Source organism: Jaculus jaculus, chromosome 17 (genome assembly GCF_020740685.1).
Source record: "Jaculus jaculus isolate mJacJac1 chromosome 17, mJacJac1.mat.Y.cur, whole genome shotgun sequence".
NCBI classification, from domain to species: domain Eukaryota; kingdom Metazoa; phylum Chordata; class Mammalia; order Rodentia; family Dipodidae; genus Jaculus; species Jaculus jaculus.
The window spans coordinates 33,421,444-33,434,079 of record NC_059118.1 but is presented as its reverse complement, the minus strand read 5'-3'; the positions used below and the strand labels follow the sequence as shown (position 1 = coordinate 33,434,079).

The following is a 12,636-nucleotide window of genomic DNA, read 5'->3' as shown; positions in this document are numbered from 1 at the left end:
CACCGTGAGTTCAAGGCCACCCTGAGACTACATAGTGAATTCCAGGTCAGCCTGAGCTAGAGTGAGACCCTACTGCATTACAGGGCTGGTAGTGAACTCCAAACATGTGCCTCTTTGTGCATCTGTCTACTGGGAAATCAAACACAGGCCAGTAAGCACTTTAACCACTGAGCCATCTCCCCAGCCTAAGAATTATTATTATTATTATTTTGTTTGTTTATTTCTCGAGGTAGGGTCTTACTCTAGCTCAGGCTGACCTGGAATTCACTATGTAGTCTTAGGCTGGCCTTGAACTCACAGAGGTCCTCCTACCTCTGCCTCCTGAGTGCTGGGATTAAAGGCATGCACCACCACATCTGGCAAGAATTATTCTTTATTGCATATTTCCCTTTGGTCTTTCTTTTTTTTTTAATTTTTATTAACATTTTCCATGATTATAAAAAAAAATCCCATGGTAATTCCTTCCCTCCCCCCTGACACTTTCCCCTTTGAATTTCCATTCTCCATCATATTACCTCCCCATCTCAATCATTGTACTTACATATATACAATATCAACCTATTAAGTACCCTCCTCCCTGGTCTTTTTTTTTTTTTTTTTGGTTTATTTTTATTTATTTATTTGAGAGCGACAGACAGAGAAAGAGGCAGAGAGAGAGAGAGAATGGGTGCGCCAGGGCCTCCAGCCACTGCATATGAATGCCAGATGCGTGTGCCCCCTTGTGCATCTGGCTAATGTGGGTCCTGGGGAATTGAGCCTTGAACCAGGGTCCTTAGGCTTTACAGGCAAGCGCTTAACCACCAAGCCATCTCTCCAGCTCCCCTTTGACCTTTTGGTTATGGAACAAGTGTAAATTGTTAAAATTAAGAATAGAACGGGGCTGGAGATTCCAGGGCAGCCTGAGCTAGAGTGAGACCCTACAGCCCCCCAGAAAAATAAAAAAGAAAACCCTACCTCAAAAAAAATATAAATAAATAAAATAAAGGTGTGTACCATCTTGCTGTTGTTTTTTGTTGCTGTTGGTTGGTTGTTTTTCTGAGGCAGGGTCTCACTCTAGTTCTAGTTCATGCTGACATGGACTTCACTTTGTAGTCTCATGGTGGCCTCAAACTCATGGCAATCCTCCTGCCTCTGCCTCCCGAGTGCTGGGTTTAAGGTGTGCGCCACCACGCCCGGCTCTCTGCACACCTTTAATCCCCAGCACTTGGGAGGCAGAAGCAGAAGGATTGCTGTGAGTTTGAGGACAACCTGAGACTACAGAGTACAGGTCATCCTGAACTAGAGTGAGACCTTACCTTGAAAAAAAAAAGGTTTAAAAAAAAGAATAGAATTACCATGTGTAAGCAATGTTTCTACAAATTAAAATATATATATTTTTTGTAATCTACAAAATGATTATATTTAATAAATTCTATTAGATACTATTTATGTTATATGATATTAAAGGTTACCTATTAAATAGATAATTTCTTGAACTTTTTCTTTTTAGAATGGCCATAAAGTAAAACAAAACTTGTGCTATCTTATATGAAAACAAGGACCCGAGCTTGTTTAGTTGAGCATAGGTTAGGCAGTCTATTTAGCCAAATTTCTTTAATAGTTTCTTTTGCAAGTTTTATGCATCTCAAGTAAATAAAACCATCATATTTTGAGATCAAAATAGAATGCAGAATTATTGTATGAATACTATCTAAATAGTTATTTTGTTTTTTAACTAGAAACAAACAACTATATGATATGTTGCAGAAGGAAATCCATATCCCAGTTACAAATGTCCGGTAGGTAAACTTTATTTCTACAAGTACAATTAGAAGCTACAAATAAATCAGGCTAACGATTTAGCTGGTGGTTAGAGCATGATCCTGAGTGTGAGCCCCATACCGCAGTGTAAATAAAAAATGGCCTGGAGAGAGAGTTCCACTGGTAAAGCACTTCTTTTTTTTTTTTTTTTTTTAATATTTATTTATTTATTTATTTGAGAGCGACAGACTCAGAGAGAAAGACAGATAGAGGGAGAGAGAGAATGGGCGCACCAGGGCTTCCAGCCACTGCAAACGAACTCCAGACGCGTGCGCCCCCTTGTGCATCTGGCTAACGTGGGACCTGGGGAACCGAGCCTCGAACCGGGGTCCTTAGGCTTCACAGGCCAGCGCTTAACCGCTAAGCCATCTCTCCAGCCCTGGTAAAGCACTTCTTAAGTGTGAAAGCCTGAGCTTGATCCTTTGAACGCACATTAAAATACCAGGTGTGAACTGAAGAGATGGTTCAGTGGTTAAAGACACTTGCTTATAATGGCTAATGGCCTGGGTTTAATTCCCCAGTACCCACATAAAGTTAGATGCATAAAGTAGTATGTGTGTCTGGAGTTGATTTGCAGTGGTAAGAGGCTCTGGAGTACCCATACACTCTGTCTGTCTGTCTCTGTATCTCTTGTCTTTTCTCTGTGTCAAATATATAAAAGTATTTAAAAATAAAATGCCAGGTGTGGTGAATGCCTAGTGCTTGGGAGGTGGAGACAGGAGCATTGCTAACTAGTCAGTCTGGCCTCAATGGCAAGCTCTAGTCCAATGAGGGACACTATTTAAAAAAAAGAAAAGTGGATACTTTTTTTGAGGAAGGCACCTAAGGTTGTCCTGTTGCCTCTGCGCACACAGGCACACATGTGAATGCACCACACACGCAAATGCTCATGTGCACACACAAAGAACCCATGGCAGTTCTCTGACTTCAGCCTCAGTAGGATTAAAAGTGTGAGATACTACACCTGGCACATCATTGTGATTCTTCAGTATCTCTTTTTACTGTTTTGTTTATTTTTCAGGAGTTCAAAAAGAACTTAGGCGTAGTTGTTTGGCAATAATTGTCTTAGTGATTTGGACAGGAAAAGGCAGCTAATTTTAGATTTATGGAAATTATAACATAATATGCAGTTTGGTGGGTGGTACATATATATTATAGAAATCTTGAAAATTTCATTAGCCATCCTTTTTGTTTTACACACATTAAAGATTTTGACTTTTTTTTGCTATAATGTCTAAATTCTTTGTTTTTTAATTAAATTTATTATTATTACGTAAGCAGAGTGAGAGAGGAAGAGAGAGACAGACAGAATGAGAATAAATATGGATGTACCAGGGCTTCTTGCCACTGCAAATGAACCCCAGATGCCTGTGCCACTTTGTTTATCTGTCTTTATGTGGACAATGGGGATTTGAACCTGGGCTGTCAGGCTTGCAAGCAAGTGCTTTAATCACTAAGCTGTGTCACCATCCCCGAGTTTTTAATTTTTCATTCATTTACTTGTGTGTGTACATGATGTAAATAGGTGTGAGTACAGGTGCATAGGTGTCCTGGCTCATGTGGAGTCGTCAGAGGACAGCTTTCCGGTGCCTCTTTGCTTTCTGCCTCACTTGAGGTTCTGTCTCTGTCTCTCTTCTCATTGTTATTCTCTGCTATACTCACTACTTGCTACTTGCCAGGCTAGCTGGTCCAGGAACTGTTGGGAAATTCTCCTCTCTCCACCTTCCATCGTGCCATCAATGTCCCAGGATTATAGAAGCCCACCTACCCCTACCCCAGCCTCCTAGTTCCAAGACGAGACTGGATAGATAGGAAACTGGTGGCAAGAATAAAGACAGTGTTTGAAGAGTACTCAGTAAGATCCTACAACTAGAGCAAGGTGGTACATGCCCATCGTCTCAGCCCTTGGGAGGTAGAGGCAGAATGATCAGGAGTTCAAGGTCATTCTCAGCTCTATACTGAGTTTGAGGTCATCCTGGGCTGCATGAGACTCTGTCTTAAAACAAAAGGGAAGGGGGTGGGGAGGTTGCTTCGTGGTTAAAGACACTTACTTGTTCAGCCTAACAGCCCAGGTCCAATTCCCCAGCCCTCACATAAAGCTAGGTGTAAAGTGGTACATGTATCTGTGATCCTAACACTCCTACAGCAATGGGAGGTGGAGACAAGAGAATCTGAAGCCAACTAGTCTAAAGTCTGTCTGCAGTTTGATAGCGTTTACAATGTCAAATGACCCTGTCTCAAAGAAAGTGGACACCTCACTGTTGTCCTGTCACCTCTACATGGACTGTGCCATGTGCATACCCCCCCAATACATAAATAAATAAACCCTCAAGATCCTGTCTTCAGTTGAAGGCTCACTTATATAGTTTTGAAAGTAAAACCTTAAACTTGGGCTGAGGAGATGGCTTAGTGGTTAAGAGCACTACCTGAGTTCACGTTCCAGTACCCACATAAAAATTCTACATGAGGACTGGAGAGATGGCTTAGCAGCTAAGGCCCTTGCCTGTGAAGCCTAAGGACTCATGTTTGACTCTCCAGGTCCCATGTAAGCCAGATGCACAAGGTGACGCAAGTAGGCAAGGTCACGCATGCACAGTAGGTGGTCCATGTCTCTGGAGTTCAATTACAGTGGCTGGAGGCCCTGGCATGCCCCCAATTCTCTGTCCTCCTCTCTCTCTCTCTCATAAAAAAAGTTAGAGGGCTGGAGGGAAGGCTTAGCAGTTAAGGCATTTGCCTGCAAAGCTGAAGGACCCTGGTTCAATTCCCCAAGACCCACATTAGCCAGATGTACAAGGGGGAGCACATGTCTGGAGTTTGTTTGCAGTGGCTAGAGGCCCAGGCACACCCATTCTCTTACTTTCTCTCCCTCACTTTCTTTGTCAAATAAATAAATGAATAAAATATTTTTTAAAAAGTTAGACATGAAGCTGGGTATGGTGGCACACACCTTTAATCCTAGCACTTGGGAGGCAGAGGTAGGAGGATCACCATGAGTTTGAGGCCAACCTGGACTACAGAGTGAGTTCCAGGTCAGCCTGGGTTAGAGTATGGCCCTACCTCAAAAACAAGAGCTTTGGGACTGGAGAGATGGCTTAGCGGTTAAGGTGCTTGCCTGCAAAACCCAAGGATCCAGGTTCGATTCCCCAAGACCCACATACAGCCAGATGCACAAGGTGGTGCATGGATCTGGAGTTCTTTTGCAGTGGCTGGAGACCCTGGTGTGCCCATTCTCTCTCTCTGTCTCTCTCTCTCTCTCTCTCTACTTGCAAATAAAATAAATAAATAAATAAATATATTTTAAGTTAGGCATGAGCTGGAGAGATGGCTCAGCAGTTAAGGCATTTGCCTGCAAAGCAAAGGTCCCTGATACGACTCTCCAGTACTCACGTAAGCTGGATGCACAAGGTGACACATGCGTCTGGAGTTTGTTTGCAGTGGCTGAAGGCCCTTGGTGTGCTCATTCTCTGTCTCTTTTCTCTCTCTCTGCCTCTTTCTCTCTCAAATGTATAAACAAAAATAAGATATAAAAAAAAAATAAAAAGTTAGGCATGGCCACATAGCCCTGTATCTGTAAGCACTGAGGTGTGTAGGGGATAGGAGGATCGCTGGGCTTGCTAACCAGCCAAAGTGGTGTGCTCCAGGGTAAGTGACAGACTGTCTCAAAGAAGTATGGCAGAAGAGTGATGGAGAACACTGCCATCTTCTGGCCTTCTCAGGCATGTGCATCTGCACACTATTCTCCCTCTCTCTCTCTCTCTCTCTCTCTCTTTCTCTCTCTCTCTCTCTTTCTCTCTCTCTCTTTTCTCTCACTCACTCACTCTGTATGGATTGGGGATGTGGCTCAGTGGAAGGGCATCTTAACATATAGAAAGCCCAGAGCTCACTACAAAAAAAAAGGGGTGGTTTAGAAACTACTAACCCACACAAAATGAACTGATGATATTTTTCTTGTACACAGCTTACCTCATGTATCTTGTGTGTCTTGCTCCCCAACAGGGCAGATGGAGGAGTTTGTAAGAATGCTTTTGTCATGCAGATGACTTCAGATTTGATCAATAAGAAGATAGACAGACCTGCAGACTTCGACATGTCCTGCCTAGGTGCAGCTTCTCTAGCCGGCCTTGCTATTGGTACGTGTGGATCTTATAACAATAAAAGGTTTCTTTCTTTCTTGAGGGGAGTGCAGCGAACTTTATTGATAAGTGACGGAACAGGACTCCTTAAGCCCCTCTCCTTCCAGGGGATCTGGAAAGGAAACTGAGAGGAGGGGAGATGTTGGAGTCTGTGTTGGGGCGTGTGGTCCAGGACTTCTTACTCCTTGGAACATGTAGACCATGAGAGCTCACCAATCTGTTGTTGTAGCCAAATTCATTGTCACATCAAGCAGTGAGCTTGAGGGCTGGAGAGATGGCTTAGCAGTGAAGGCACTTGCTTGTAAAGCCAAAGGATCCCAGTTCGATTCTCCAAGACCCATGTAAGCCAGATGCACAAGGGGGCGCATGCATCTGGTATTCGTTTGCAGTGGCTGGAGGCCCTGGTGTGCCCATTCTCTCTCTCTCTCTCAAACAAGTAAATTAATTAATTATATTTAAAGAAAGGAAAAAAAAAGAAATGAGCTTGACAGAGTTGTCATTGAAGGCAATGCCAGCTCCAGCATCAAAGGGTGCCAGTGTTAAAGTTTCAGGAGACAACCTGGTCCTTGGTGCAGCCTAGGATGCCCCTTCCTGGGCCCTGTGATGTCTGTTTTACCACCTTCTCAATGTCATCTTATTTGTCACCTTCTCCAGGGGGCAGATCAGGTCCACGACAGACACATTGTAGGCAAGTGTGCAAAACACTGCTGCCAGTAAGCTTCCATTCAGTTCTGGGACGACTTTACCCAGCCTTGGCCGGACAGTGGGTGAAGTGCTGAAAATTCTAGGAAGACCCATAAGCTATCGCTCCAGTTTCCCAGAAGGGCAGGCCCCAATCTTCTGGGTGGCAATGAGGGCATGGACTCTGGTCTCCAGTCCCTCCATAATGCTAAAGTTGTCATAGACGACCTTGGCCAGGAAACCTAAGCCATCGGTAGTGCAGGAAACATTCATGATATTGAGAGAGTTGTCATCCATCTCAAAGGTCATGCCCATCACAAACATGGGGCATCAGCAGATGGGGAGCGATGATAACCCTTTTGACTCTACCCTTCAAGTGGGCTCCGACCTTCTCTATGGCTGTGCAGACACTGGTAGACTGCGCAGCATATGTGGCAAATGCATCAGCCCATGTAATGTTGTTGGTGAGGTCTTGCTCCTGAAAGGTGGCGATGGCCTTCCCATTGACAACAAGCCTCTTGTTCTCAGCCTCGACTATGCTGTGGAACCTTCTGTGTGGGTGGAGTTGTACTGGACTGTGTAGTTCTTGTGGTTGAGGTCTGTTAAAGAGTCATTGATGGCAACAGTATTTGTTTTTCTTAAGTTGATGGGCATGACCAGGTGCCCAGCACAGCCAAATCCATTCATTCATGTGTCTCAGGAATGTAACTGGCATTGCACAAGACCGTGCAGCTGTCTGTGGAACAGGAAGGAATAGAGAGCCAGAACGAGAGCTTTCTTGCAAGCTGTTTGTATGATTGTAGGTCTCTTCTTGACTCACAAAATAAAATAGAGAGGGTCTGAGAAGCTAGGTGTCCACTGAGTACTGAGGCCCGTTATTGCTAACAAAATGTCTTTTTTTTTTTTTGGTTTTTTGAGGTGGGGTCTCTCTCTGGCCCAGGCTGACCTGGAATTTACTATGTATTCTCAAGGTGTCCTCGAACTCCCGGCGATCCTCCTACCTCTCTCTGTGTTCCGAGTGCTGGGATTAAAGGTGTGTACTACCACACCTGGCCCCAAATATCTTTTGACCTCTGTTGGTGGGTCACTCCCTCAATCAGAGGTATGAAATGAGGGCACTTAATTCTCATCTGCTTTGGTGGTCAGCAAGGGAGGATCTTGGGGGACTTCTTGAGTAGAAAGTATTAAAAGAACTGTATGGCAGACAGTCCAGGAATCTATCGAGATTTGGAGCTTCCTGCAGTTGCCCCCTTGGGGCGGGCGTTACAAGGAAACATGAGGACCCATAGGAGAAAAGTGACTGAAAGGAACTACTGGGAGCAGGAGGAAACTGTCTTAACCAAGCAATTGAGGTTCTTGCTGAGGCAAACCAGATGACAGACAGCAGCTGGGGGAGGGTGCCCATGAGGTATCCAGGGCAACCAGACAGCAAGGATTGGGTTTTAAGGTTAAACTGGTTTAATAGAATTCTTTTTTTTTTTTTTTAATTTTATTTATTTATTTGAGAGCGACAGACACAGAGAGAAAGACAGATAGAGGGAGAGAGAGAGAATGGGTGCGCCAGGGCTTCCAGCCTCTGCAAACGAACTCCAGACGCGTGCGCCCCCTTGTGCATCTGGCTAACGTGGGACCTGGGGAACCGAGCCTCGAACCGGGGTCCTTAGGCTTCACAGGCAAGCGCTTAACCGCTAAGCCATCTCTCCAGCCCGAATTCTTTTTTTTTAAATAACTTTTTTTAAAGAGTTAGTTCATTTATTTATTTATTTATTTGTTTATTTATTAGAGAGTGACAGATAGATAAAGAGGCAGATAGAGAAAGAGCATGGGCGTGCCAGGGCCTCCAGCCACTCCAGCCACGTGGCAGGATTAAGTGTGTGTGCCACCATGCCAGGCACAACAAAATGCGCGCGCGCGCGCGCGCGCACACACACACACACACACACACACACATTTTGGTTTTTCGAGGTAGTGTCTTGCTTTAACCCAGTCTAGCCTGGAATGCACCACGTAGCCTCAGGGTGGTCTTCAACTCACAATGATTCTCCTACCTCAAACTTCTGAGTGTGCCACCATGCCAAGTGAAATAAAGATTTTTAAAATGATTTCCTTCTTCACTCCCTCTTCCTCCTCATTTCTTTTCTTTTTTCTTCTTTCTTCCAGGGTCTTGCTACATACCCTAGGCAGGCTTTGAGCCCAAAATCTTCCTGCCTCAGCTTCCTGATTGCTGAGATGATAGTCATACACCACCATGCCTAGAAAAACATTTATTTTTGTTACTAGATTTGTGTATAGATGTACATCTAGCATACAGATGAAAACCATGAACCTGAATTAATACCTTTAAGTAGAGCACAGAACACTAACTTGTAAATAAGAAGAATGTGACCTAAAAGAAATTTTTAGAAAAGAGAATTTTATGCCACATTTGGTGGCAAAACCTGCAATTCCAGAATAATGAGAAAGGGCCGGGCGTGGTGATGCATACCTTTAATCCCAGCACTCGAGAGGTAGAGGTTAAAAGGATTATTGTGAGTTCAAGGCCACCCTGAGACTACATAGTGAATTCCAGCTCAACCTGGGCTAGAGAGAGACCCTACCTTGAAAAACCAAAATAAATGAGAAAGGGGCTGGAGAGATGGCTAAATGGTTAAAGCACTGGCTTGCAAAGCCTGCCATGTAAGTCAAATACAAAATGTGGCTCAATAGTTAAGTCACTTGCCTACAAAGCCTATTGACCTGGGTTCGGTTCCCTAGAACCCACATACAGACAGATACACAAAATTGCATGTGGAGTTTGTTTATGGTGGGTAGAGAACCTGGTGCACCCCTTCTGTCTCCTCCCTTCTCTCTGTCTCTCTGCTTGCAAATGAGTAGGTTAAAAAACACTAAAAGTGGCATAACATCTTACATTCATTTGCAGCAGCAAGAGATCCTGGGTCCCCCATACAATTGTGCACACACACACCCTCACACACATGCAAATAAATAAAAATAAACAGGTGAGAAAGACTTCCATGTAGGTGAGCTGTAGTGAGCTTACTGACAAGACCCCTTCATCCTGCCAGACTAATCATGATTATGGTTATAAATGTGTTCTCTTGCTGCTTTTTATTATAAACCACATAATCCTGTTTGTAAATAAATCAGTATAGTCTAGAATTATTATCATATCTTGAATGGAATTTAAACAACTTATATGAAATGCTAGTTTGAAATGGAATTTATATTAATTCTCAACTTTGAATTTTATGTGTATGCTAACAATTTGCTATTTAACTCAAGACAAAAATCTTAATTTATTTTCATTGTATAAAAAAGAAAATGCAATAGGTTGATATTGTATATATGTCAGTACGATTGTGATGGAGAGGTAATATGATGGAGAATGGAATTTCAAAGGGGAAAGTTGGGGGGGGAGGGAGGGAATTAACATGGGATATTTTTTTATAATCATGGAAAATGCTAATAAAAATTAAAAAAAAAAAAGAAAGAAAGAAAATGCTAGACCAGGTGTGGTGATGCAAGCCTTTAATACAAAAGGCAGAGGTAGGAGGATCACCATGAATTCAAGGCCAGCCTGAGACTACATAGTGAATTCCAGATCAGCCTGGGCTACAGTGAGGTCCTGTCTCAGTAGAAGAAAAGTGGAAGTTGGAAGTATAGCTCACTGGTACAGTTCTTGCCTAACATGTGCCAGGTTCCTATAGTCAATTCCAGTACTGCATATTTTGGATTGTGTTTTAACATACTAATTATTTTCCCTGATACAACTCACATAAGCTTGTGAATAAATTTCATGGAGTTGGTTATCTTTAAATTTGAGAATTCTTTTTTTTTTTTTCCTATCTGTAGGTTTTTGGACTGACAAGGAGGAACTAATGAAGCTGAGGCAAAGTGAAATGGTTTTCAAGCCACAGAAGAAATGGCAAGAGTATGAAATGAATATGGAAAATTGGGTCAAAGCTGTGAAGCGCTCTATGAATTGGTATAACAAGATGTAACACTAATTGAAATGTCAAAACCCTACATGGCTAAGGAACAGGATGTAGAGATGGGACACCACTCAGGGATCACCAGCATGACCATGTCTGAGAAAAGGTTCCAAATGAGCTTCACAATCCAAGTCCAAGTCTTAGTAGAAGGCAACAATACCTCAGAGCTTTATATCCTCTATTTTTTAGCAAATTCCAAAAGACACTAGCCATTTCCAACTGTATTTTGACAGTTGTGGGTCCCTCTCCTTTTTTATGCTGGGTAATGGTACCTAGAGCACAGCTGTTCACCCTCCAAGAGGTAATAGTTATGGGTCAAGCACCATTCAACTTTTGTTTAAAACCATGTGAACAGTGTTTCTTTCATTCTCTAAAACTAAGTGGATTTCTTGAAATCCACGTAACTAAAAAGAAAGAGTGATAGAAAAAAATGTGGAATTTCAAAGCATTATTTGATGTGTAAAGCCATAATTTTTTAATGTCATATCTAAATATGAACTTAGCTTACCACTCTGAGTTAAAGCTCTTTAGTCAGTGCTTTCCTTTACTGGGTATAAAGACACTGCCTTAATTCTTCCTTGTTCAGCCAAAATCTGAGGGTTATATTTTGTTGTTGTTGAGCTGGAACCCAAGATCCTCCTGCTTCAGCTTCCTTAGGGCTGGGATTACAGGGGTGTATCATTGTGCCTAGCTGAACATTCTTCATATGCTGAAAAACTAATTTTACTTAGTAGACTAAAATAACATTGAAGCTAGGCGTGGTCATCCATGCCTTCAGTTCCAGTACTTGGGAGAGAGAGGCAGGAGAAAAAAGTCCTATGGTTATAGAACTATTATACAACTAGGCAAGTAAAGAAGTGACTAGGAGAATTATTTTATTTTATTTTAGTTTTTGGTTTTTCAAGATAGAGTCTCACTCTAGCTCAGGCTGACCTGGAATTCACTATGTATTCTCAGGGTGGCTTCGAACTCACAGTGATCCTCCTACCTCTGCCTCCCCAGTGCTGGGATTAAAGGTGTGCGTCACCATGCCTGGATTTTATTTTCTTTTTAAGAGAGAATCTCATTGCTGCTGTTAAATATGTCCCTTTTGGAGTTATGATAGAACTAGCAATTACATGGCCTTTCTGTGAATTCTGTTCCAATGACCTCCAGTGTCTTTTTTTTTTTTAATTGTGAAAACTTCACATTTTAAACTTACTGATTTTTGTTTTTCAAGGTAGGGTTTCACTCTAGTCCAGGCTGACCTGGAATTCACTATGTAGTCTCAGGATGGCCTTGAAGTCAAGGTGATCCTCCTACCTCTACCTCCCAAGTGTTGGGATTAAAGGTGTGTACCACCACGCCCAGCTTGATTTTTATTTTATACACTGAGAGAGAGAGAGAATGGGTACACTAGGGCCTTTAGCTAACTCCAGACACATGGGCCACCTTGTGCATCTGGTTTACGAGGGACCTGGAGAATTGAACCTGGGTCCTTAGGCTTGGCAGGCAAGTGCCTTAACTGCTAAGCCATCTCTCCAGTCTGACTTTTCTTTTAAAGATTTTTTTTTAAATTTATTAGAGACACAGAGAGAGAGAATGGGCACGCCAGGGCCTCTAGCCACTGCAAATGAACTCCAGACACATGTGCCACCATGTGCTTCTGACCTACGTGGGACCTGGAGAATTGAACTTGGGTCCTTAGGCTTTGCAGGCATGCACCTTAGCTGCTAAGCCATCTCTCCAGCCTGCAACTTTTTACTTTAAAAAATACATATTTATTTGAGAAAGAGAGTGAGAGTGTGAGCATGGATGAGCCAGGGCCTCTTGCTACTCTAAATAAACTGTAGACCCATGTGTCATTTTATGTATCTGACGTATGTGGGAACTGGGGTTGAAAACCAGGCTTGAAAGCAAGTGCCTTTAACCACTGAGCTGTCTCTCCAGCCCTGAAAATGTTTGTTTCTTTGTGGGGGTTATTTGTTTTAAATGATGGCATTGTAGCAAATATATATTATCATTAATTCCATTAAGATTTGGAAATATTT

The 12,636-nt window shown here is 42.7% G+C and overlaps 1 protein-coding gene and 1 pseudogene across 1 annotated transcript in view; one reads left to right on the top strand and one right to left on the bottom strand.

The window, feature by feature from the left end:
* Positions 1-11,781, top strand: part of Gk5 (glycerol kinase 5) — a 92,585-nt gene extending 80,804 nt beyond the window's left edge. The window contains exons 14-16 of the mRNA XM_012949895.2: positions 1,719-1,778; positions 5,797-5,930; positions 10,467-11,781. Of these exons, the coding sequence (XP_012805349.2) occupies positions 1,719-1,778; positions 5,797-5,930; positions 10,467-10,615 (343 nt within the window). The 3' untranslated portion in view covers positions 10,616-11,781. The remainder of the gene's footprint in view (positions 1-1,718; positions 1,779-5,796; positions 5,931-10,466) is intronic.
* LOC123455586 lies at positions 6,021-7,268 on the bottom strand (annotated as a pseudogene).
* Positions 11,782-12,636: the final 855 nt, after the last annotated feature.